Here is a 22,205-nt window from a genome sequence, read left to right as displayed (position 1 = left end):
TGCACGATAAAGTAGAGTGGCTCACTTAAATAACAGCCTCACAATGACATGCACGCCATCAGTAAGTTTTCAACTGTTAACAACGAAAAAAAAAACTATACGCTTGACTGCTTTCAACAAATAAACAATTAGTGATCTCCTTAATGATTGTTCAAGCAAATGACAAAGACAGAGGCCTTTGCTAAGAAATGGCTTTAAATGCTAAAATGGCACGAGAATTTAGAGCTGTATCCATTGTTAAAATCGATAAAAAAAAAAAATCAAAAAAGATTTGCTTAATAAAATTTAACACTATTACACTTTGGTTTATTCTTCTGAATATGGGCGCTGATTAAATGATGGCAAGGACCAGAACAAGTCAGATACAGCTTTTTTACTAAAGTTTGTTTCTTTCTATATCCGTCACTTTAATATAATGGAATATTTGTAAACCTGCTTATTCATGCAATCAGCCAATCACAAGGCAGCAGTTCAATGCATAAAACCATACAGATTCAGGGCAAGCAATTTAGATAAATGTTCAAATAATATAATGCGGAAATGTGATCTCAGTGACCTTGGCAAATGGTCCAAACCGGGTTGAAAATTAAAAAACTGCTGATCTCATAGAATGGTGCAACATGACTTTTTTTATATGAGAGGTCTGAGGATAATGGCCATACTTATTTGAGCTGACAAAGGCTATAGTCACTCAAGCATTATTTACAATCAATATGGTTGAAAAAGCATCTCAAAAGGCGAAAAAGCTAAATGTTTCGTTTGGCAGAAAACTACATCAAATTCCACTTGAGCAGTTCAGCGTTAGTGACCCTATGCCTACAATAGTCTAACCTTCTTCTTCTAGAAGTCAACTAATTTGACTTACAACTGATGTGGTCTGCTGTTAGAGCCCATTAATCTAAAGGTTTGATCTATTGTGAAAGTGGTCATTTGAGTTACTGTATCCTTCCCGTCAGCTTTAACCAGACTGGACATTTTCTTCTAAACTCTCTCATCAACAAAGCGAATAAACCTGTCGCTCACTGAATGTTTTCCACACCACTCTATAGACTTTTATTCATGAAAATCCCAGAAGATTTCTTCAGCGTCTAAAATACTCAAACCAGAACCAACAACCTTGGCTCTGTGAAGTCCCTCAGACAACATTTTCCCCCACATTCTGATGTTTGATGTGACCATTAACTAAAGCTCTCGATCCGTGTCGAGGTGATTTTATGCACTGTGCTGCTGCCACATGGTTGGATAAATTTATTCATGTTTGGTATATTTATTAAATCTTATAGTCGAGTTCAAACTTTCGCTAACAAACATAAAAAATAAAAAGCATGCTATAGAAAGGATTTTTTTAAATTATCTTGATGGTATCGACGGTGTTGGGTAACATCTGGTTAACCAAATCAATCAACACTTTAGCAAACTGAGCCAGTTGTGAAAGATGAGAGACACGTATCAAAAATGTGACTGAAATACAGAGGCACGTTCTACTGAAGCTAAAGTAAAAAAAAAAGAAAAAGAAAAAGCTGAACTTGCACAACAACCAGCCATTATTTCCCCAGGCTGATGACAAGAGTCTATGTCTTAGACATTTGAGGCCCTGACATCCTGTATAGTAGCTGATTCTGTTAGGAGTCGCAACAGTGGATCTTTGATCCATGTATTTGATTTGGCTCAGAGTTTATGCTGTCCTTCCATACGTCACGCTCTCGTTTTATTCAGGCTCAGGCGGAACAGAGAGTGCACTGGCTTGTACAACCCCCATTGGCTGGGTTGGATCCTGCTCCCTGACTGAACCTGAGCTGTGGCAATGAAAGCTGCTGGAACACCAGGGAACATATTTTATAATACAAGTTAAAGAAAAAAAGGAATCTGAATAGAATTTCACTACCATCCATTCTATAATAACCCAAAAAAGATTTTTTTTAACCAATTAATTGATTATCACAATCTGTTATCTGTAGCCCTGCATATGCCTATCCAGACATAACAATCAAGGATGAGACCGTGCTACTAGAAGGAGATGATTCAAATCCACCAGAGCCGTGATGCCATCTAATGGAGAACAGTTCAGGTGCAATACATCAGCATGACAAAATGTTCAGGTAAACTCTCAACAGAACAGAAACCAAACCTGGGGGGAATCTGCAATAATGATATGATTCCAGTGCACAAACCAGAGCTCGCATGACACAAATATTTCTCTTTTTCTAGAAAAAAAGTTATTTATTAGATAAGGGGCTGTGTTACTGAGTACTGGATGCTGGATGCTGCAGCAAATAAAAAAAACAAAAAACACATTAAATACAGTGTTTGAATTAATCTTACAAAATTAATTAGCTATTTTAATTATTTAGTACTTGCTTAAGGCAGGGATATAGCAGCACCAGAGCTCAGAGCAAATCAAATTTTTCATTCTGAGCCTCTTTCATTTAAAGATGCATCTAAAAGATCTGACAGCATTTTATGAGTTCTTGCAGTTCTACAGCAGTGCAGACTTGAGAAAACCCTGGAACCATGTGCTACAAATTAAAATGATGCACAAAAGTGGAGCAATTAAATAATAACTCTGCCTCTATATGCATTGTAGGATTGGATCATTTTTCTCTTCGATTACTCTCGGGTCATTTCAATGACATTAAAGGAGCTTTTGTAAAATCAGACTTCTGCAAATGGATTATTAGATGAGTTATCATCGTGATCGACAAGTTGTAACTTTAGAGAGCGAATTAAAGCCTGAAAGCACAGAAGGTAGAACCATTGCAAAGTAGACAGGCCTGATCTTAAGTGCCTGATCTGCTATTTTCGCCACTTCTGACCCGTCCACCATACATACTATGGAACTGGACAATTTTTAAAAAGGCTTATTATCCTTGGTGCGTGAGAAGAAAACCATAGAAACGTTGAAGAGACAGCTTCTTTTCCTAGCACAGGAGTGAAACATAAGCCTGCCTCTTGACTTAAGCTCCAAAACAAATTAATACCACTCACCAGGCATACACTCTTCTTAGTATAAGAATAACAGGCATGCAGAATCTCAAACCTATGCACATCCAGAAGCAGTCACAACATAAGTCGAGTGCACTCGCATCTGTTTGTCTTTCTCCTGCCTGATTGGCCACATCCCATCACTCTCATTATGTAAATAAAACCAAAAGATCGCCTTTAAAAATTACTATCCACACAATGTTTACCGACTTTAGAAGAGAGAATTTTAGAGTTTTCAGCAAGTCAAGTGCACGAACAAAAGAATGCAAAACTCATATTACTTCACCCATTACTTACAGCTTTCATCAGATTTCCCTGAGGGACAACAGCAGCGCTATTGGGAAGTAAATAAACGAAACGCACAGGGTGGAATTAATCAACGCTCCAAGAGACTTGCCTTTTTGTCTTAGACTTTAGCACTGATTGTTAGTTTGAGAGGTAAGATCTATAATCAAACAGACAGCTCAATCGATGTGAAGCGGAGCAGAGTTTAGTGTGACCGGACACACAATGCCTAAACAATGACTGCTTAGCATGCAATTATTTTTTTTTAACAATGTGCGAAAAAAAAGAGTCTTTATTTTGGCGGCTAACACTAGAGCAATCAAATCTCCCTAGTGTACGGTGTGAAAGTAAAAACAATAATGTGCTTGCCAACAGATGACAATAAAGACGTAGCTAACAAATAATACGATATTGTAAACAAGTCAGCTTATTGTGTACATTAAAGACATACAAACAAATACATTCACAAAATGCGATTTGTATACTTTTTCAAAATAAGGTGCCTGAAAGAGCTGTTTTGCATCCGTGAAAAGTCAGCAGGTAATTGGATAGGACACCTGGTGCCCTCTCTTTATGTAAGATATAAAGAGGGTGTACTTGAACCGTGAAGTGACCGCGTGTTGAGTTATACGACTCGGTTACACACACCTGTTTATTGTGTGTAGTTAAGATGAAAGTAGATAGAAAATGAGTAGAGAGCACTAAAGTCACAGCATTGAAGTAAATGTAGTTTGAGCACACATTCATTTTTATTATCATTTTTTGGAGATCACCTATAATAAACAGGCTATTTCTCTGCCAAGCAACTATAAATTAACAACAAATAAACACAATAATGTCTCGGGAGCCTGTACTAAGGATTTGTTCACCCCTGTGCAATGGTTATTGTTTGTTATTAATTACATTTAAACCAATTTGTTAATAAGGCTCTCTGTTCTTTTTAGAGACGAAATTCAGCTGCACACTGCACGATCCCAGGGTTGCAATAAAATTCAAATGAGTCAATATATAGTAATTAATTGTGGTCATTTCAGCTACTCTGTTGCTTTGCTATTTTTATATAATAAATGGCAATGCTTCTGCAGAATGAATGTGAAACACATTCAAGATTTCCCAGCTCTGCATGCAACGTTCATAAAAAAAAAAAAAAAAAAAAAGTCATGGATTGTAGTGCTTTAACTTCACCCATAAATGTGGGTCATGTTATTTTAATAATGAATAAACCAGATTTAACCACTTTAAGGTCATACTCATATTTCCCACCACTTTCACAAAAAAAAAAATTAAGAAAAGAAATTTCAAGCTTTGTCTTGATGATCAAGAGATTACTACTCGCAGGGGGTAAAGATCACATACTATAATTTGAGTAATAAATAATAGAACTGGCAAGAAAATGATAAAAATATGAGTCTATTTTATCATTCCTTTTACAGTAAAGGCCAGTAAAGGGTTCTGCGAGGAATTACAGAAGCGGGTTTCTGTGAAAGGCAGACACAAGCATGTGGTTCAACCCAGTTCTTGTCCCTGTCTGTCTATTAAACATTCTCTTTCCTCACTTTAATTTTCTTTTAAAACTTGAAGCCTGCTCTACTTCTGCACATACATGAGGAAACGCACACTGCTGTTACCAAAGGCAACGTGCACGACCAGTTACATGTGAGTCACTAAGGAAATGTAAAATTAGCGTGGGGTTATGATTTACTGCTTTATATCAGTTCTGAATGAGGAGCCTTACACATCCACAGAGACACAACTCGTCTTGGTACCAAAACCATTTTATATGCAGCTTTCCTGCAGTGGGCATTTTTAGCACCTCATCTTTGCATGTCCCAATTCTCACAAGTAGTAAAACAAAAAACGAGTGGATTCTTCAAATGTTTCTTGTGGCTGCTGATGGACTGAACTGTTGCTCAGTTATAGCGATACCCAGGGCACATTTTAACAACCCAATCAGACAGCGGGTATGTGCGAACCTGATAATAATAGGTTACTATAATAGAAAGATGCGCAGCTTTTTCATACATACCTATTTGCAATAAACATGCTGGCCCTCATGTCTGCAAACTTGCGTTAGAAAAGTAATTTAGACTTCATTTACTCCACATTAACACCATTCATCAACCTGGATCAAATAATTATATCAGTAAACCCATAATGACACAGATAACTCACTCACCAGCCTCGCAGTTTGTACGCCTCAGGAATGTCAGGGTTAATCATCAGCGTGCTGCTGTAGAGTGTGGAAAGAGAGCGCCCTCCAAAATCAGAGAGTCTGGCACCCTTTATAGCCAAGATCGGCTGCCCAGTGCCATCAAATGTCTCTGCCTAAGGGGAGAAACGGCAGAGGGAGATTAGTGTTTTGCAATGATTCGATTCTAAGGGCTTTCACAACCAACGGAGCGATGACTTAGAAATAATTTCTACACAGGATATTAGCTGCTATATTGGCTAATTGTTATTCTACGAGTCCAAAAGCTCTTCATAGTATGTAATGTACTGCATGTCAGAATGAAGCATCGCGCTAACCGCAGTGGACAGATTGCATGCGCCGTGACGGCGTGCAGAACAAGATCTCTACATGTACAGGCTCTTGAACAAAATGCTTAGCCATCATTAGGAAACATGATATGAGGAACATCAATGCATAATCCATTAAAGGCATTGAGATCTGATGCAGTCAGGTCGGGAGCAGAATGAAACATGTGCAACACTAACAATATTGTGCTGTGTGTTTTTGAGGACTTAACTGTTATCCTAAATAATTGACATAACCCTCTTTTACAACCAAACAGTTGTTTAATAAGGACCCAAAGTGTGTACCAGGGTGTGCCAATTCAATACAAAATATTGATATTAAACTGAAAAGCTAAATCGATACCCTGTCTTTTCATTTTACTATCCGAGCCACTAATGCATTTTATACCATGTACATGAATATTGCAATAACAATGAGATACAATAAATTACGCGGAATAATAAATGTGTCTGACTGGTTGCTATTATTATGTTCACAAATAAAAAAAATTTGTGGTAACAAAGATACACAGTCTGCATTAACAGAAGCACCTGTACACCTGCTTATTTTTGCAGTTCAGCACAACGCATAAAAAAGGAGATACACGTCAAAAGATCAACACCTGAAGACTCAAAAAGCACCAGGTGATTTGTTTTTCTAATCTTCAAATGTCTATTTTTTTATTATTGAGCCTGTGCCTGTGATGAGCTCAGATTCCTGTTCTTTCCCGACAGGAGTGGATTCTAAAATGCTTGTCAAATGGTAAGAGGTGGAGTTTTTATATCCGTTCTCATTGTGCAACCCGACCTGGCCATTTATCTTCTAGCCTCTTTTATTAACAAGCCATTTCCAAAGGTATTAAAAGTATAATCTCAAAATTACATATGATGAGTGACCACATAGCATGTCCCATTAGGCAATTAGCCATACAAAAAAAAAAAAAAAAAAGAGAGAGAGAACACAAGCCTAAAGTGGCAACAGTGCATTTAAAGTACTTTATTAAATATGCAATAATAATTTAATCAGACACGATAATGATTAATCTTTTAAAACACAAGCATCTGCACTTTTTAGTGCCAATTCCTCTTTAATTACATTCTCGCTACTTGTTTTTTTTCCCCAGTATCTGTCCTCACAGTCAATGATTTCGGAATAATTGCTAAAACTCAATTCCGACGTGCGAGACTGCCGCTAAGAACGTACTTAAAAGTGTGAGAGTAGCTTTATAATTTCCAACTCTTAAGCGGTTTGTTTATTGTAGCCTTACGCTGTGTACATGGTGTAAGCTTACACTGCGATAATGATAAATGTATGATTAATTGTGCAGCCCTTGTAAGGTCTTATGCAAATTTTGATATAATGAAAAAAAAACCGAAAAAAAAAACCATCTAATTAAAATTATACTCCCAGAAGAGAACAAGCAGAACCCTGTCGCCTTTGCATTTCCTGCTCCTCCTGGATGTGCGACAGGCTTACCTCATTTCCCCACATGGTGACTTGGATAATTTTGCCAGACATGTCCATCAGCTGGATATTCCTCTTGGAAACCTCACGACTGTTCTTCGTTGTGATACGAGTCACATCCTCCACGCTCTTACACACACCGATCACATCTACAGACCAAAACAAACAAAAAACAACCAGATTAGGAGGAACAACAATGTCTTGTTCTTAATAATGCTTGTAATAAAATGCTTGTCTGCAAATTGTCTGAGCAATACCTGGATTTTTTTTCCCCCACATTTGCTGCAGACCTGTTCGCTGCATCGTGGCATTGGACAGACTTGCTCATTATGCGTGTAATCCAATAACATGTCAGTTTTATTACGGCAACCTCCCACACTCGCGCCACTCAGCCGCCATCTTAATCCTCTTATTTAATACCGTTATGACTCATTTGAGCACTTTTAAGAATATTTCACAAATAACCCGCAGACCTTCATCTTAAAACCTGCCAGAAACAACACACGTGTGGCACCTTACCTTGCCCCTGCTTCCATTACCATAATTACTACTGTGCTTATTACCTTCTTATTTTACCGGTGACAATGTCTGCTTTCCAAGCAAAAAAAGAGATGGAAAGTCAAATTGAGCCACAGGCTATTAATGTCATCACTATTATTAATCCTGAATTCATCACCACTGTTATAATTACCACAGCCTCCTGGGCCTGTGACACATCAATCTTGAGGAGGTACCAGTTCCCATAATCTGCTCTACCAATGCTAATTATCAGAATGTCTCTTATTAATGATGGCTAGCGATGAAATGGCACGCTCACCCAGAATGGCGTCTTTTTCCCGAGAATCCAAATCGGCAATAGAGACAAAGTCACACTGCACCATGGGAACGTCGTGGTTGTCGTCACAAGGGATGATGGTCGACTCGCCGTTTAGAGTCATCTCGTAGTCGTTCTTAAGAGACGAGAACTGTTTGTTGGCGATCTTCAGAGTTCCCTTAGAGAAGTAGTACACCTGCCATGGAGGATAAGCAGAGCTAAACATTTCGGCAGGACATCCAACTGTCTGTAATGATAATGATTCGGATCTCGATTGTGATTGGGGAAAATGGTGTCAAGTTTGTCTAATTCTAGGAAGCCAGTAGAGACAATTTATAAATAGACAGATGAGCAACTGCATGTGCATCTACTAATAGAGATCAAGATATTCTGCACAACCAGAAGAAAGCCTTTTTTTAAAAGAAAATAAATACATAAATAATACTTGCCTTTCCCTGTTCGATCAGAGAGTAGAATTTGTCCACCTCCTGATTAAACCCAGTCACTCTAATTTCTCCCTACACACCAAAATCAATGAAAAAAAATCAAGGGTTAACACAGTTGGACTTGGCTTTACTGCTGAACCAAATCATAACATAAAAAAAATTCTTACACTTTCGTCAACAATCTCAATGGAAAAGAGTTTCCCATCCCCTCGAGAGTTGCTCCAGGTACGAATGGCGCTCTTGTTAGTGACTCGTGCTCTAATGGTCCATCTAGGGAACACGACTCTCAGGTCATAAATAGATCCAGAGCATGATGTGGCACACAAAAAAGCCCAACAGCAAAACAGGAAATCAAAACGGAGGCATTCGTACTCACTTTGACTGGTAGGGATTTAGGCTGGCAATAGGAACTACTTTTGAAGTGCCTCCTGGTGTGCTGGGGGCAGTCATGGGCTTCTTCCCAAAATCACGAGCAGAGCCTCTATTCATGGAGCCTAATGAGAAAAGAGTAAAAGAGAAGTCAGTGAAGCGTGGACAACGCTAAACCTGGATGAGACAGCCAAAGTTAATTAAGTATCCATCTACAGTGCAGAGCTTGAATATAAAAAAAAAAAAACTGTAATAATGCCACCACGATTGGTTGAATATTTACTCTTTAAATAAAACTCCATTTTCACATATTTTAACGGTGAGGAGATTTAAATCTATATTTTTCCATACACACTTTAAAGGATGTAAAAATAATTAGATTTTTTTTTAGATACATTTTTTTTTTATCAATACAGAATGAGCAAAAAATATGGATATAATATAAATATACATTTACCTCTTATCTTCTAGCAAATTTTACTTTTGCAAAAACACTATTATGCTCACACACTTTATATCCCAATCAAGATTTCTACTAAACCTCTTAAAAGCCAGGAGCAGCTTAAAAAAAAAACAACCACAAGAGATGGAAGCGATTACATTTAACTGTAAACAAGAATCCTGCCACCTGCTGGACATGTGGGAATGTTCCGAAAAATGCAGAAAGTATATGCTTTTCAAAATAATTATGCATGCAGAAAATGGTTAAAACATACCATATTGTACAAATAATTACCTGAGTTTTGAGGCTGCAGTAGACGTGGAGCAGGAGCAGGAGCACTCTGTGGAGGCTTGGACTGACCTGGAGCAACAAAGAGCACAAATTCAACTTAAAAACAGTACAAAGTTCAGTGGTGTTTTAAATTAGGAACAAGGCAGCTTTCTCTAGAGGCATCTGATATGGTTTGAAGAATTGGACAAACTGGTAGCCTGGGCACACAGAACAGGCCGATTACATGTCTGGGCCATTAGTTTTCCTATTAACAGCTGCCCGCTGGACAAGTAGGATCAGTAAATCAGTGTTAATATAATGGTCAACGTTGTTTTTTTAGTTGTTTTGTCTTAACTTCTCTTACTCAACAACCTGAGAAAGATTTATATTTTAAAAAAAGTTACACAACACATTTGATGTTTTTAATAATAATAAAAAAAACATTCCATTTGGTTTATGTCGCTTTGTGCTGAAAAATACCGTGATGCCATAACGCATGCTACAAACATTTTATAAAACTCACCTTGCATTTAAACACTTCATAGAGCGAAGAATAAAGACACGACTCAGACTTAAATAAAACATTCACATGAGATGAGAAGGCAACATAGTTTATAAATTAAATGCTTTTTGAAGCCTTTCTGCATTTTTGTCCAAAGCACAAACGGCATGATTTAATACCAGAGACGTCATCAGAAGAGAATACAGGCTGTAGCTACATAAGTGCGGTGGAAATTCATGTTCTTTTACATAATAATTGTTGCCACCTCCAGGAATTCCTGGCAGACATAACAAAATTAAATACCACAGTTTGTATTTGCTTTGCTCAGTAGGCTAAATGATAGATTTATGATCTGTCCACCACTGGATTAATGATAGTTATAATTCTAATCATCAACCAATAACATTATTCAAACAGTTCTTCTGGTTTTCTCAATTTTTGTACTCACCCTCAACATAAGGAGTTGGGTCTCCTATTTTCCCTGGCACCTGATCTGCAGGTTTAATCACCTCCAAGTCCAGGATAATGACCACAGTGCTATGGCATACAAATGACAAACTCAGAAAGTTCAATATGACTATTAAATCTTCATAAATACGAATCATGTACACTGCATGAAGAAGTCTATACAATACATACTCTAGGACTCTGATGAAATTAAAGAAATTACTGACAATGTTGTACAGACATGATTTTAAAAATCAGAGTTTAATTGTACAATTTCGAGTGACGGGAAGAAAAAAAAAATTAAAATAAAAATCAGACCAAAGTAATTGTAGTCAGGGATTGTTGTTTAGTTTTGAAATGGTTCTTTATCATTTGTCGTTGAATTCCCTGCAGTCTATGAAGACTAGGAGTGCACATTCTTTATGTTAATAGCTGCTTAAGGTCATGAGTAAGTAAGACATAAATCAGGAGTCGCAAAGTGAAAAATGTGCTCTGACCGTCCATCCTTAAGGACGTTGGTGACACTTTTCTTCAGCAAGCACACGCAGTTGGGCGCTACAAGGTTTTGTTCAGCCAGCGAGTTCAGCGGCGTGGCGAGCATGAAGGCTGCATACAGAAAGAAATCGAACAAGCAAAATCAGGAAAAATTTAAGTTACACATCCATCCCCTCGCTAAAAAATAAAAAGCTGGCATCAATCTCAGCTTGTGTGTCTGTGTGCACCAAAGAAGGTAATTAAGATGCAGCACAGCTGTGCATCTTAATGGGCAATGAAACTGCTCTGTAACTTATGCATGAGTTTGCATACCATTAACACTTTTACAACTGACTAAATTAATTACAGGAAAGGGTGTTTTTCTTTCGTGATGCTTTCCCCCTTCTTTTCCTGCTCTTTGATCAGTTTAAACACGGTCCCTCCACAGCAGCGTGTCTGTCTCCTGATGCGTTAATCACAAAACATCGATTCGGCCTCGGATTCTACTCCCAGTAACATATGTACAGAGAGATTGTAGAACAGCTTTTTTATTTATAGCATACAGCCACAAGGCATATATTTACAGAACACAAAATTATTTTCATCATTTTCAACATCATCAATTGATCTCTAATAAGTAAGTACTCCAATCCAATAAATTTGAATAAAACAAACAACATACATACATACATACATATATATATATATATATATATATATATATATATATATATATATATATATATATATATATATATATATATATATATATATATATATTTTTTTTTTTTTTAAATCAAAAGAAAATCAGTAAAACTTACAGGACATGGTGTAAAGACCATCGCTCATCATCAGGCGAAAGCGAACTGGTCCATTGCCCGAATCAAGCTTTCGAATATTCTACAAAATTAAAACAGAAGGGGCTTTTTGTCGGGGTTTTTTTGCACTTGGGTACATGCTTTTGCCTTTCTCAAGAATTAAGTCGGACATAGACACTCACAGTCCACTTTATTAGGAACACCTGGACATCCATGCAGCTTTCTCAGGTAATCATGTGGCAGCAGTACAATACAAGCAATCTTGCATTTCAGGTCAAGAACATCAATCAATATTCACACCAAAATGAAGAAAATGTGTGAGCTTTATGACTCTGATCTGAGGGACAGTATTATGTTTGGAAAAACCTTGTTGATGAGAAACAAGCCTGATGACTGGATGTGAAGAACACGATCACTTAAGTATAAATGAGTCCTTAAATAGACAAAACAGCATATGGTTCTGTTCCCTGCATGCTGTCAGCTCTCATTTACATAAACCTTAATCACGTCATAATAAATGAGAATAGATTTGTTAATGCAGTTTTAGAAGCACAAAGCTGGTGGGTAATTAAGCAATCAATCTTACAATTCAGTTCATCTCATTTAACAGAAAATGTGCTAAATCCTGCACCTGCTCTATTGGCACCACTTGTTGAGTTTAACTCACTAAAGCTGCTCTTAAACCATAAAAACAAGCAGAAACAAACTACTTCACCAGTGATACTGCTACACCAGGTCTAGTCGTTCTCTAGTTATTTTTAATAATTTGTATGCCAAATATATCATATATATCATCACAAATACCTCGGATAAGAAAATATTTGAAGTGAACCTTTTTTTTTTCTTTCAAGTAATTGAAAAATCTAGCCAGTGCATTTTCCCGTTACAAGGACAACTCTTTATATTTTCAGGTTGTGCATCCACTCGAGGAATGTTCAGATGCAGTTTCTAGATAAAGAGTGAATGTAGGATTTATAATGTCTGCACTTCATTTCATAAACATAAATAAACGAAAGATTGGTTTATCATTACAAATTGCCTATTACTAATGAAAATCTATTTAGTTAACATTCAGAAGCATTTTAAATTCTAATTCCAGCACATAATCAACATTCTGCCCACAGAATGCAAAACAAAACAAATAAAATATTTCTGAGAATCAAAACAGCCTTAAAAAACATTGTATTGTATAAAATTATGTCAAGCCATTTTGGTTCTTGTGTTTTTAGAACTCATGGACATTTTATGATTTAACCCCTTCCCGTCCCAAAAATATCAAGTCAACCAATAAAACCAATAAAACGTCAAACAAAATTATATGATAGCAGTGACAAGAGATACTTACAATCAACTGAAGAACTGGGTTTGTAACCTCTTTACCCTTGATCAGGCCCTGAAACACAAGAAGAAATCAAACGTAACCAAAGCAGCAGCGAGTGTGCCTACATACAAACAACTGTTAGTGTGTGACTTTTTATTTTGGTGCATGAACATCTGTTATACAGCAATTGTGCTTTGATTACAAGCGTTGAACTGTTTTGTAAAGTCCAGCACATCCCACAGATTTGAACTCTCTAGTGGTGAATCCATGAGTTAAAATGTCTCATGCTCCCTAAACCACTTTTCTACAGTTTAAACCTGATCAATCCTGGTACATTCAGGTTTGGGCACATTACATTGCTGAACTTGGCCAACTCATACAACCACAGATCATAACACTGCCCACAGAGGCCTGGACAGTAGGCACCAGACATGTTGAGTGCATCACATAATCCACCTCTCTTAAACTTACTCACCTTACTCTAAAACTGGGCAGATCTGGACTCATCAGACCCCAAGACCTATTTATACTGCTGCAGTGTCAATGGTTATCATCCATTACACTTTTATAAACGAATCTCCATAATGTATGATCATTAATATCCCAGGTCTCCTATGTCCAGGTAAAGCTGCCTAAACACGTTTCTGACCACAAGCTTCAGAATAGTTTGGGTTACAACCTTTCTGTCTCTCTTGTGTATTTACAATTAGCATAAGTAATAAAAACTTTTAGCAGTGACTGGTGAGTAAATAATACAATGTGTGCATAGCAATTGTCGCCTATATGCGAGCTATGCACACCTTGCCACCAAACACTAATGCTCATTATAAAACACCCCATAAAAAACATTACAAAACGACTTTCTAGATTTAAATAACTGGTTTAGACTTCACGTTACACTACACTGTAAACTCCAGTGTTTCATAAAATCAAACAGCCACGATTTCGGGCCTGAAATAAACAGCACCTTATATACTGTATGTATTTATATCTCATGCACGCAGTCACTTACCTCTATCGCGCCCTCGGACAATTGAACAGCCATGACTTCTCGCAAAATCGCTCCTGGTTTAAAACTAAATGCTGCGTTACTGTTACTTCACAGGAAAGTTTTCCGCAGCGCCAAAACGTTTTGTTGTGCTAAAGCTCGTGCCGCCAACTTTCACTCAAAACGCGCGAACCTGGAAGCCACTTCCTGCTCGTTGCGTCACTACCGGTAACGCGTAAAGCGCACGTGACCGACTACCGCATACGAATTTTCTTTATTATCATTATCATTATCATTATCATTATCATTATTATTATTATTATTATTATTATTATTGTTATTGTTATTGTTATTATTATTACTATTACTATTATTACTATTATTATTGTTGTTATTATTATTAGTTGTATCCCGGCACCGGCACTCTAAAAAATCTCGTATATTAAAATAGAGACGTTTGTCCTGGTGCCAAAGGGCAGAGAATTGTCTAAATATTAGTGTTAATATAATTGCATATGTAAAATAAGACAAACTTGACTGTATTGCAGTAAATGTAAAAAATATAATGATTGAAATATTATAATCCCCTCTCCATAAATGTCTCAGAAAATGTTCCCAGCATAAATATACAAGTGTTATATTTTGTTAGGTTACACATTATGAACAGAAAATCCCTCCAAAAACAAAAAACACTTTCTAACATGCGCATGCGCAGGAGCCCTTAGGTGGATGTCGATCATTTAAAGCAGTCACGACCCAGAAACATCTAGGAAAAACTGGGCAAAATAACAAAAAGATGCTGTGTTTTCAGACCTCAAATTCATAAATTCATTCAGTTCATATTCCTGCTTAAATAACACAATAAGAAAGTTTTAACTGAGGAAGAGTTAAAAAATCAATATTTGGTGGAATAGCCCTGATTTGTAATTACAGCTTTCATGTGTCTTGGCATGGTTTCCACCAGTAATTCACATTGCCTGACTTTATGCCCTCCTGGTGCAAATATTTAAGCATCACAGCGTTGTTTGATGGCTTGTGACCATCTATATTCCCTCTAAATTACATTCTAGAATAGGTTTTAGGTCTGGAGATTGGGTTGGCATGATAGGGTCTTGATCTGGTGGTCCACCATCCACATCTTGATTGACCTGGCTGTGTGACATTGAACATTGTCCTGCCAGAGAAAACAATCCTCAGAGTTGAGAAATATTGTCAGAGCAGAAGAAAGCAAATTTTATTCCAGGGTAACTTTGTATGTGGCTTGATTCTTGAGCCCATCACAAAGACAAATGTGGCCGGGTTTCAGCCTTGCCGGAGCACCCAAAAGATCATCAATGATCCTCCACTGAATTTCACAATGAGTGTAAAACACTGTGGCTTGTAGGAATCTTCAGGTCTCCAGCTAACCATTGGATGACCAGGTATTTAGCTAAGCTGAAAATTAGACTTATTAGAGAAGGTAACCTTTTTATCCCAATTACATTTAAGGTACTGCTAACACTGGTCCTATTGCAAGAGGGTAGTGATGACCATTAATGTTTGATTTGTTTTTTATTTTTTTCACCATTAAATAAGATTTGGTACAGGTGATCACCTAACCAGTAATCGATTAAGTAGAATGAGGTGTGCCTGTGCTGGAATTCAATAGACACTGGAATAAAATGCTGCCATTCTCATAGCGGGGCTGAATTAGGAAACATGAACTGTAAGGTTTTTTGTTTGTTTGTTTGTTTGTTTGTTTGTTTGTTTGTTTGTTTGTTTTACAAAGCAGTACTACTTTTTAAATTCTGTTGTCATATAATAAGCAAAACTCTTATCTTAAAAATATTTTATCTTCTTGTACAAAGGTACTGTATTATTAAAACTTTTTTGTGCTTAATCATTTTTGGGGAGCTTTTTAGACATTTTCTCTCTTCTTTAGATCTTTACATAACAAGAAAAAAGAATAATGACAAGAGGATGATTTATAGTTTCCACATTAAAGTAAGACCATTGCTAGAAATGACAGAATATGTAAAAAGGGACTTCATTTTTAAAAATACATTTATTTAATCATCAAACATATGCTTTTGGGATAAAATGTCATGCTGAGCTGAATATATATACTGTATGTGAGAAGAAACATGAAAAAAATCCAATATGTCATATTGTAACCAAGCACAGATTGGTTGCAGGTCTTGATTTGCTATGTGCAGGCAGGCCAGTGTTAAAGACATAAATAAGCATGCTTACTTTGGTGGCTTCTCGAAATGCTTTGAACTAGGCATCTCTCCTTTATCTGGGAGGCTTGGACCTAATGTTACAGAACCTCCACTAGGATTAGGGTTTGAAATAACCCCCAGAAAAAGTGGTGTTTGAGTGGAATCCTCTATAAGGGCCAAGAAAAATGGCTGGTTGACTGTAAAAGAAGGATTGGAACGGCTGATTGCTACACTGGTTGCACCCGAAGCCTCTGCACCTTCCTCAGTGATCTCAATGCTGGATTTGTGCTTTACACTGGAGACCAGCAGGGGTCCCTCTGTGATGCCAGCCAGATTAGGATTTGAGAACAGCTCCCCTAGACCTGGGAAAAACCATTAATAAGCTTATTATTATTATTATTATTATTATTATTATTATTATTATTATTATTATTATTATTATTAATAAAATATTAGGATCAAATTGTTGATATTTAAATCCACTTCTTCTAACAGAATTACCCTTAATTTAAAATTATATGTTATGTTGTGTATTAACTAACATCAGTGTTCTTTCTTACCCATGCTTGTCAGGGCGTCTTCGAGTTCCTGAGTGAAATCCAATTTGAATTTTGGGAGTTTAACCTGCATACTTTTCTCTCGTGGGAAGTGATTATAAAGATCTGAGATATTAAGTTTGGCTGCAATGGCTGACACGTCCACCGATCCTATTACAGGCATTATAATAATCAGGCTCATGTTCCCTTTGAACGGGAATCGAGCTATCTGCCAAAGAGTAAAGGTCAAAACAAAAGATGTTAATTACTGGAATGTCTATAAAATTAACAATATTCGGTAATGCAACAGTATGAAATAAATCCACAAGAAGGTGAATTATTGATTTTCTGTTCCATGTATACCTGCGCATCAAGTTCATTGTGGTTGAAAAGGCTGAGTGGGTATTTTGGCCCAAGCATCATGTCAACATTGACTATTTGATTTTCATCAATATAAAAAGGCTCACTGGAGGTAAAGTGAGGGTCAAAGCGCCAGAGCCACTCTCCTGAAGGAAAAAAAAAGAAAAAACACAAGACATATGAATAAGATAGTACATGTAAATTCAGGTCAGGGTGACAAATTGTTAAATACATGGGTATTAATAACAAATAAGCTGTTCCATATCTTTTCTTTTGCCAAAAATAAATCCAAGCATCTTTGTGTTCAAATATTAAATGGGCCCAATATCTTACTACCACATAATGAAAGATTTTTGTACCAAAATGTTTGCCTTCCATGAGTAGTTATCTATTTGGAAAATATTTGAAAATATATATTTTCTTTTGGCTACCAATACCTATGGTTAAGTTTATTATTAATGACATATAATGGAGCAATATAAAGAGGTAAATGTAAATACAACAAAAGAATGTGTTTACAAGTGCAAATATAATTGTCCTGGTGTGTGTGTGTGTGTGTGTGTGTGGGTGTGGGTGTGGGTGTGTGTATATATATATTTTCTCCATTTAATTTCAAGGTAACAACGTTTCAGTTTCCTTCGAAAAAAATTAATAAATAAAAGAGCAAAAGAAAAAAGTAAAAAGGCACAGGATCACTGATGTAAAGCATCATGGCCAGCCTGGGAGCTAAACTCATCAATCTCACTACTAGCACCCAGAAGGTAGGTACATTCTTCTTTCCTAAGGTGTGACTGAATAACCTGAAGTAAAAATGCTTGGAACAGCAATTATTTTCAATTATTTCCCTAGCAGGCAGCAGAAAATTCTAATCCAGTTCACTGTAAACCAGCCTTAAAATGTAATAGATAAATGACTATCCCAAAGCTATTTTTTGTCTCAGAAGTAAGAAACTGCCCAACTGCACAGTTAGAGAATTATATGCCCACTAGAGGCTAAGATAATATTACAAATTGCCACCACCACACCAAACATTTAAAAGAGTAGCAAAGAAATAAACACACTTTTCTCAAACCTCTAATTCTAATAATATTTCAGACAAAAACAGAGTATATCACACAACAGCAGGCTTACATTTGACTAATTTACATAAAACAACCCAAGGATATTAGACTGAACAAAGTGGTTGAATTTGCAAAGGATCTTATAGCAGGAAAAGCATTTGTTCATGAAATAGCTCACAAAACGGCACAAAAAAACAAAAGGCCATGGAAATGGAATAACAAGCACTATCAAGCTTTACTGTGGCAATGATGATGAGTTTGCTCTAAGCCAAAAAGCTCAAATTTGGTCTCATCAGCCCAACCTTTCCACATCATCACTAAATCTCCAAAATGTCCAGGACTATGTTTTGATATATGTCTGATATACTGTACATGATGTGCTTTGTTTAGGTATTTCAACAATACATTCAAAGAACATGTGCATTAATATTGTGAAATACAAAAATCATGATATTTAAATAGTACATAGGTTTATTCCATTAAACAAATTATGATAGCAATTGGTTGCACCTGAACTGAGTTTTACAGTAATTAAACAAATATAATGATTATATTTTTATATTTATATATATATATATATATATACTGTTTCCCACCCCCACTTTCATCACTGGTATTGGCTATTCATTTGATATAAATAAAACAAATAAATCCAATTTAGGTCCAGGTTGTAATGCTACAAATGTACATGCTGACATATAAATTTAAGTTTAATAGATAAATACTTATGCAAGGCTCTATACCTGGATTGTTTTCTAATGGATCTTTTAGCCTCACAATTATCTGCCAGTAATCATGTTATATTGAAACCATCCAGGGTCCCAATAGAAAGCAGTATTTCATAACTCTGGACTACTAAACATAATGTATAGCCATCATTGTATTACCTTTGTAGTGCACAGCATTGATGAGCATCATGACAAGATTAGGAGGGAGACTGGAGAGGAAGTCTGTAACATGACCATTTGTGGATTTCTCGACCCACTCATTGATCTCTTCCAAATCAGTCAAGGCTCCAGGCTTTGAATCAAACACTCTGAGAGACTCCTCCATAAACTTTTGGTTTGGCTGAAACCCTTTAAAAAAAAAAAAAAAAAAAAAAAAAAAAAATTTCTAGATTTATCATGTTTGTCATATCCGTTCTGTTATACATTCTTTTGTTAGGATTAAGAACTCCTCTTTATCAGCTCCTAATCAAAGACAGCGACACAATGCATATCTGTCCTTAAGTTTGCAGAGAATATCATTGGGGTATTATGTCTTTTCCCCTTTCACTTACCATCAGCCAGGTACATGCGGCTGGCGATTTGTAGGGCATTTTTGCGCACATGGTGGAGAAGGCTTTTCAGTGCTTTTTGGTAGCATGGAACTGTATCAGCATGTAGATGTTGAAGGAGGAGCTCTTCTGTTTCATTCCTCGCTCCTGATAACCAAAGGTTCATCACAATTTAAAAACAGAGAAAACAACAGCAAAAATAATAAACAGTTACTCTCATGTTATAGGGCTAATTTCCTGCCATGGTTTGGGTTCACTTGCTCTTATAGATTTTACTGCAAATTACTACAATTTTAACCTGAAAGAATTTCTATCCTGACAGGAGCTGCTTATTCCAGGATATTCAGTGACTGTATCCATAGTGAACGAAAGCTCACTGAATGGTTTGGTAAATATGAAAGTATGAAAATGATTCAAATCATATGCTATGAGCTTTACAGAAAGCAGACCTCAACCCACCTGAACATGGTGGAAATGTGGGACTAACGGCGCTCTCTACCACCATCAGAACACCAAAACCTCTGAAACAATGTCTTACATTTCCAAAGACTTGTAAAAATCTATGCCACTGGCCATTGAACCCCCCAAAACGGGTTAACTCTTTTTTTTTTTTTTTCCCCAAATATGTTTTTATTCAGATAAAATCAAGCTAAAGTGATACTAAATTCAATCAAAAAAAGCTAATATATGGCTTCATTAGTGGCTTGAAAATAAATTGCAAATGTTGCAAGTGTTGCATTTCAAGAACGTACCCAGAGCCAAGTGAGAAAGTGCCAAGGACACACTGAGGGGGGAGATAATAATATTAGATTGTTTTTGATCTGACTTCAGGTTCTCCAACAGCTCCAGACCGAACTTCATAATCCCTCTCGCTACAGCCCGACGGAGTTCTTTAGAATTCAACGAACCACACAGCTCATCTAAGTCTTCCTCTGAGGAGCTCTCGTCATTTTCAGCAGTGGAGGTAGAGGTAGCAAAGCCATCTGGAGTTAATTCTTCTGTGTGGGACACGTTGGAGCTTACTACTGCCTGTCAGAAACACATCGACTGTCTCGTGAATCAGATTAGGTAATATGTGAGATTTATTCAATGAATGAACTTACTGTTATGGGTTGGCTGGGTGTCAGCCGTGTAAGAGGAATCACTGAGACATTTTTGTCCTCTGTAATGGCATCCTCCTTTAAAAGTACAAGACCAGCCTTTTTAATTAAACATGGGATTTGGGTGTTCGAGAAGTAATGGCAAGAATAATGTAATGTTTTTAGTTTTACCGTCCAGCAATGTTGGCAGTAACAGAAAAGGAGTACAAGTAATCTTAAATCCATGTCCAACAGCCAGTCTAAAATAACAAGTTTCAAATTGAAGCAAATATGAGCAGCTAATGCATACATTTCATTTCATGCTCAGTAGTTTTCATCTTTCCTTACTCTTTCACGGTACCACATTTCTAAATAGATCAGTATCACCACCTATTACTGAAGTTAAAAGTGAAGTATTGTTTGTATTCTAAATTCAACATTAAAACATCAGGCGATATTGTTAACATACAAAAGAGAAAAAATAATTGAACTATTTAATACAAAATCTACATTGGGTCAAACTTAATGCAAACGCAAAAAAAAAACAAAAACAAAAAAAAAAAAACTGAATGTGTACCAAAAATGCATGTATATTAAAATCATGCAGTAATAGTTGAACTAGTTCTCCCTCTCTCTCTCTACATAATGCACTATGAACTGAGAAACACAGTACATGTCAATTGAGCCAATTTAGAACATTATTTAGACATTATAACATTATTTACTTAATCACAGATCATGCTGTACACACAATTGAACAAAAACTACATACATCCGAGTAAATTTCAGTGTGTGTTATATACAATAGTACAAGAAAATTGAACTTACCTGCAAAACTACAGTCTTAAAATAAGAGGAAACCACAAATGGTCAAAGGAAAACTGACCTCTCTTAAAGTTTGGCAATCAATGGACGGGCAGTTACACTTCAACTTTCATTGATCTGTGCTTCATATAACTCACATACATGTAAACATTGAGAGAGCGCTTGATGCCCCAAACAGCAAACACACGAGGTATGCATCATGTAGACATTTAGAGATATGTGGCTATGCTGAACATAATGGATAAGACTATCTTAATGTAGGGTTCTTAGTAACCTGCTTGCTGGAAGCCGTGGAGGCTTTCTACGGCATTTACGAGAAGCACTGCAGTTAATGGAGGGAAAGGATAGAGGATAGGAGAGAAACAGAGAGAAACAGAGAGAGAGAGAGAGAGAGAGAGAGAGAGAGAGAGAGAGAGAGAGAGAGAGAGAGAGAGAGAAAGGGAGAGAGAGAGAGAGAGAGAGAGAGAGAGAGAGAGAGAGAGAGAGAGAGAGAGAGAGAAAGGGCGGTTGAACTGTTACGTATATATAGATTATCAATAAAGATTGGCAGTTGGTGAACTAATGCTGTTAAGACATACCCCACATTATCCAGTCCAACAGAGAAAGCCACAGAGCTCTCTAAAACTCGAGGTATTAGTTGTCAACACTCAACAAGGACTTTGCCCTGCTAGGCCAAGGTTTCTAATTGGTGACTGTGGACCTAAACAGCAAACCTTAAAAATGGTCAAAT

At 36.7% G+C, this 22,205-nt stretch overlaps 2 protein-coding genes across 3 annotated transcripts in view; both read right to left on the bottom strand.

The window, feature by feature from the left end:
* rpa1 (replication protein A1) overlaps positions 1–14,388 on the bottom strand; it is a 29,409-nt gene extending 15,021 nt beyond the window's left edge. The window contains exons 1-12 of the mRNA XM_083549150.1: positions 14,162–14,388; positions 13,174–13,221; positions 11,832–11,910; positions 11,034–11,142; positions 10,538–10,626; positions 9,612–9,677; positions 8,883–9,000; positions 8,674–8,776; positions 8,510–8,578; positions 8,064–8,256; positions 7,259–7,395; positions 5,444–5,592 (exon numbers count right to left, since the gene is read on the bottom strand). Of these exons, the coding sequence (XP_083405276.1) occupies positions 5,444–5,592; positions 7,259–7,395; positions 8,064–8,256; positions 8,510–8,578; positions 8,674–8,776; positions 8,883–9,000; positions 9,612–9,677; positions 10,538–10,626; positions 11,034–11,142; positions 11,832–11,910; positions 13,174–13,221; positions 14,162–14,194 (1,193 nt within the window). The 5' untranslated portion in view covers positions 14,195–14,388. The remainder of the gene's footprint in view (positions 1–5,443; positions 5,593–7,258; positions 7,396–8,063; positions 8,257–8,509; positions 8,579–8,673; positions 8,777–8,882; positions 9,001–9,611; positions 9,678–10,537; positions 10,627–11,033; positions 11,143–11,831; positions 11,911–13,173; positions 13,222–14,161) is intronic.
* A 1,774-nt stretch (positions 14,389–16,162) lies between these two features.
* Positions 16,163–22,095, bottom strand: serpinf2b (serpin peptidase inhibitor, clade F (alpha-2 antiplasmin, pigment epithelium derived factor), member 2b). Of its 2 annotated transcripts, none has more exons than XM_083547674.1 (9): positions 22,054–22,095; positions 20,843–20,910; positions 20,675–20,749; positions 20,324–20,600; positions 19,575–19,718; positions 19,183–19,371; positions 17,238–17,380; positions 16,899–17,103; positions 16,163–16,700 (listed from the first exon to the last, which is right to left on the bottom strand). In XM_083547674.1, the coding sequence occupies exons 1-9, from the start codon at positions 22,058–22,060 to the stop codon at positions 16,366–16,368; spliced, it is 1,443 nt and encodes a 480-aa protein (XP_083403800.1). In that variant the 5' UTR covers positions 22,061–22,095; the 3' UTR covers positions 16,163–16,365. The 2 variants fall into 2 exon arrangements, with proteins under 2 accessions (XP_083403800.1, XP_083403801.1); XM_083547675.1 differs by lacking the exon at positions 22,054–22,095 and adding an exon at positions 21,479–21,636.
* Between the last annotated feature and the right edge of the window lie 110 nt (positions 22,096–22,205).

The sequence above is a fragment of the Silurus aristotelis genome, assembly GCF_946808225.1.
Source record: "Silurus aristotelis genome assembly, chromosome: 8".
In the NCBI taxonomy this organism is placed as follows: Eukaryota; Metazoa; Chordata; class Actinopteri; order Siluriformes; family Siluridae; genus Silurus; species Silurus aristotelis.
Note: the sequence above shows the minus strand (reverse complement) of the source record. Positions and strands in the feature narration are given on the sequence as shown.